At 35.8% G+C, this 4,267-nt stretch overlaps 1 protein-coding gene across 1 annotated transcript; it reads right to left on the bottom strand.

The window, feature by feature from the left end:
* Positions 1-1,256: 1,256 nt before the first annotated feature.
* LOC107817136 (glucan endo-1,3-beta-glucosidase 12-like) lies at positions 1,257-3,962 on the bottom strand. Its single transcript, XM_016642909.2, has 3 exons — positions 3,594-3,962; positions 2,400-3,470; positions 1,257-1,545 (listed from the first exon to the last, which is right to left on the bottom strand). The coding sequence occupies exons 1-3, from the start codon at positions 3,637-3,639 to the stop codon at positions 1,514-1,516; spliced, it is 1,149 nt and encodes a 382-aa protein (XP_016498395.1). The 5' UTR covers positions 3,640-3,962; the 3' UTR covers positions 1,257-1,513.
* Between the last annotated feature and the right edge of the window lie 305 nt (positions 3,963-4,267).

The raw sequence follows: 4,267 nt of genomic DNA, 5'->3' as shown, positions 1-4,267 counted from the left end.
TCCGTTTTCGAACCGAACCATATCAATCCCGACCCCTCCGTTTGCCAGTCCTATATTCACTGGAAACCTCCATTTTTATAGTCTTGAGTCTGGACAAATTAAAGAAACCAATCCATGCATAAAGAAGAAAAGTGGTTGAACTGACGGCATCTGGTTAAAAACTATAGTCCAATAGATGATTCAAAAATGGAAAAATTAACCCAAATAGCCCTCCGCCTAATCTTTTAAACTAAAAATAGTCGACAATAACTGTATATAATCAATATATAATTTATGTGTACCAGCTAGAAAAAGTAAACAATGAATTAAATTCCAAAAAAGAACTTGTTTTGTTCCTGCAAATGCACGTTCAAGGCAGCACATGATGCTGCTAAAACTTCAGCAAACTGAGGTCTCCATCCATCTCTTGTAACCTCCTTCGGTACTGCAAGTTTGATATATCAAGAAGCAAAACTAATTAACCATAGAAGATCAACCAAAGCCAATAAATTGTTGGCTTATCACAAGTTTTATGTTAGTTACATAGTGGGTAATTGAGACTATCTTTATTAGTTCGGGATTGAGTATATTAATATATTGATATTGGGACCGAGAAAGGGAAAACAGACAATGGCAGTCGAACTCACATTTATATGAGAAACCATTCTTTAGAGTAAAACCAATAGAGTGCACGCACTACGATGGGTTTCTTTTCACCCTTCCCTTTCTGTACTACTTTGCTATCGATCACGGAGGAGTACTTAGCCTTACAAAGTGGTCTTTGCTGATTCACAAGGGAATTCAAGCCCCGTGCTTTGGACGAAGCATAAGCTAGTGATGCTTTTGACTACTGGACTTCCATCATCTAGAGTGCGGCATTCAAGGTGCTTCCCTTAGCAACACGATGCTTGTATTGCTCTCCCATAACCCCATTTTTACGGTTTACGTTGTTCTCATTTCGCTCGCTACTACTACGGGAATCGCTTTTGCTTTCTTTTCCGAAAGATAATATTTGATTGAAGTTGGAAAAAAAAGAGTAAACGTAGTTAAAATAAAAAAATATTATCTACTAGGCGTTTGGAGAATATATGGTTGAGTTTTAAAACAAACAAGTATTTGAAATCACAAAAAGAATGTCATTGATTTTGGAATCTTGGACCACGGGCTTTGATTTTGGTCATAGAATATGGGAAAATATGGCATGTCTTCATTGATATATCAACTTTTTCACTTGTTAATTTGTTACTATGTAATTAGCATATGATGTCTAGTTAATATTAAACTATAAATAATAAAGATTAGCTTAGTATGAGTGCAATATGAAAATGGAAGTCACAAAACAAAGAGTTTGGTAGTGCCATAGGCTCCCCTAAACTCCTAACTTCCTAGTTTGAGACATAAAAGCAAATTCCTAACGCCTACAAAGCTATACTAGAGCTAACACCAAAAACAATATTTAACCTTTGATCCCTATTCTCTTCGTGGCAGCAGCTTCATTCCAAGTAATTTGCATCCCAAGTTCCAATTCATCTTATCATGCAAGAATGAATCGACAGTGGAGATAGCCTGCAATAACATATACTAAAAATGTTCATTCATCTTCTCATTGATCCTTATTCAGAGAAATACAGCAATACAAATCATAAATCTTTATCTTCTATCTGTAAAAGATTTAGTTTAGGCCTAAAATATCTAAGAGGAGGAAATTAAGGAATGTTTGGTTGGAGGGGTTAGAAAAAATAATTCCAATATAAACTCCAGCGTAAAATTTACATTGTTTGTTTGGAGGCATCAGGAAAATTATTACTGTACCACATAAGTAATGCATGTTTTGATTGGCCGTATAAGAAAAAATAACCTCGTGTAACTAATGCAATGTTTGGTTATAATCCGCATTACATTATAGGGTCTTTTGGTTTGAAAAGAAGTTATATTGGGATTAGTTATACGACAATTAGTTATCTTGGTATTATTTCTTATTGACTGTTTGGTATTTTGTATTAATTCTGGAATTGTCAATTTTACTGCTTTATCTTGGGATTAATTATCCCAGTATTATTTCTAATTGTGGGATACTTATCCTATGATTAATAACCAAACAAAGGACATGGCAGTAATAAATGTTAATCCCATGTTTATCCATCGTACCAAACAGACCCTCAAGGAGGAATCTAGGTATTTCTTAAAGCTAAAAATATGTAGAATTACCAATATGAAGATAACATATTTAAAGTAGCTAATCCCTACCTGACATCTCTTGCATGAGAGTTCTTACATTATTCATAGTAGTATAATACAGTTTTTTTATTATTGTCCATGTATGAATAATCATTGCATTATAATCCTGTCATAACTAGCATTTGAACCAAACAACTTCAAACAATTTTTCAAAGTAGGGATAAATTGAAGAAAGTGCTTACTTGGGTCAGAGTTGATAAGCATAGCTGTTCCACCAAATCCACAACTTCCACCATTACTTTTAGTTCTCTGCCAATAACTATTGAAAGCATAAGAAGCATGAGCCACAACAGTATCAGGGGAATAACAGTTTCCAGTTGGACTAATAGCTTCACAATCAGCACCTCCTTCACCACAAGCATAGTCTAAAGCTTCTTGCAAAGTCTCAGGTGGAACACTTGGCTTAGCTACACACCATAGTCCACTACTATGCACCCCTGTTGATGGTGGAGCTGCTTCATGGGCCCCACCACCATGAGATGGAATACAAGGTGGCAAGTGGGGTCCATTAAAAGGACTTATAGGATTGAAAACTGGAGGCATTTCAGGAGCAAAAGGAAGAGATAATGGTGGTGGTGAAATGGTTCCTATCAATGGAGGAAGTGGGCTGTTAGCAGCAAAGGCTGGAGATGAAAATTCATGATTTGGGGCTAATGGGGTTGGCCTTTTAGGGATAGTGTATTTTGAGTCAAGAACTGAGAGCTTTCTACTTAAGGGTCTTGTTTGTTTTAGGTTCTCACTTATCAAGAAAATCTTGTTTAGGCTAAAATTTGCCACCTTTTTAATAGACTCTATATGACTATTCAGCAAAGTTTCAACCTTTTCATCCAAACTTCTTGTTAAGCTCACAATATAGGGTGCATTAACTTGTTGAAAGAAGTGAAGGAGAGGTTTAACATGTTTTTCAGAATCTTGGTCCAAACAGTTGGAAGAAAAAGAAGTAGAGACTTTGATTTCAGTATGCAAACCCCACCTAGTAAGAGAGTAGTAAATGTTCTTGATTGAAGGCAAGATTAAGCTCACTTTGTTTTCTTGTTCTTCATTGCACAAAAGAGTGTGACCAACAAGAATAGTGGTAATGTTAGTAGCTGGATAATGAGCTAGAACACTAGTCCTTAGCCACTTTTCAGCTTCAAGAACACTGTTGTAGACCTTTTTAAGGTCTTCAATAGGCAAAGAAACTGCAATAGAATTGCCAGTGTTTGGGAAACTCTGTAGTTGCACAAGATTTGAGTCACTTAGACCAACTGCAGCTGCAAAATTAATTAATGTAGAAACTTAGAACTTGAAGTCAAAGAAGAAAAATACATAAAGAAAGAAACAAATAAACAATGTAAAGACAAGATTTTGGTAGTAGTTGAAGATCATTTACATACCATTTAAAGCAAAATAAAGAAGGAAAAAACACCAGGGTTTAAACATTTTCTAGAGAGGAAATACAGAATGAAGGAAATGAGGTTGGTTAGAGTGTTAGAATTGGCTGAAATCTTGTGAGTTTTGAATAGAAAAAGCTGGAGAGGCAAAAAAGGTACTATTGTAGAGGTACAAGTCTCACAGTTTATTGTCCTTTGGCTTATTGTCTTGTAGCAGTTTTTGGAATCTGTGTTTTGAATGGTAGTACCAAAGTGGATGGTTAGTGAATTATAGAGGAAAAAATATGTGAAAGGAGAGAAAACCCATTTGGGGTATGGTAATTAATCTTTTACTGTTAACACAGAGACCCAAAACAGACACAAAGAGCAATCAAATGGGGTACAATGCAAAGCTAGAGAAAGAAGTTGCTTTCCTTGCAGGCATCCAGCTGTTGTTTCTGCTCTGCTTTTAGACCATCGGTACAAGAGTCAAGAGGTTCAGTAAAACGATGTCGTCTTCAGTAAAAGAACGGAGTAACCGGGCCCAAAAGTACATAGGTATAATATGGACTATGGAGTATGAGTTTAACTCGAAAATTTGCGGAAATATGATATTTTTTTAGGTCAAAAGTTAACAGTGTTGCTCGTGAGTAAGTGACAAGCAACACTTGTTAAACTTAAAATTTTGCTCACGGGGC

The sequence above is a fragment of the Nicotiana tabacum genome, chromosome 21, assembly GCF_000715075.1.
Source record: "Nicotiana tabacum cultivar K326 chromosome 21, ASM71507v2, whole genome shotgun sequence".
In the NCBI taxonomy this organism is placed as follows: domain Eukaryota; kingdom Viridiplantae; phylum Streptophyta; class Magnoliopsida; order Solanales; family Solanaceae; genus Nicotiana; species Nicotiana tabacum.
The sequence above is the reverse complement of the archived record's forward strand: the minus strand, read 5'-3'. Positions and strand labels throughout refer to the sequence as shown.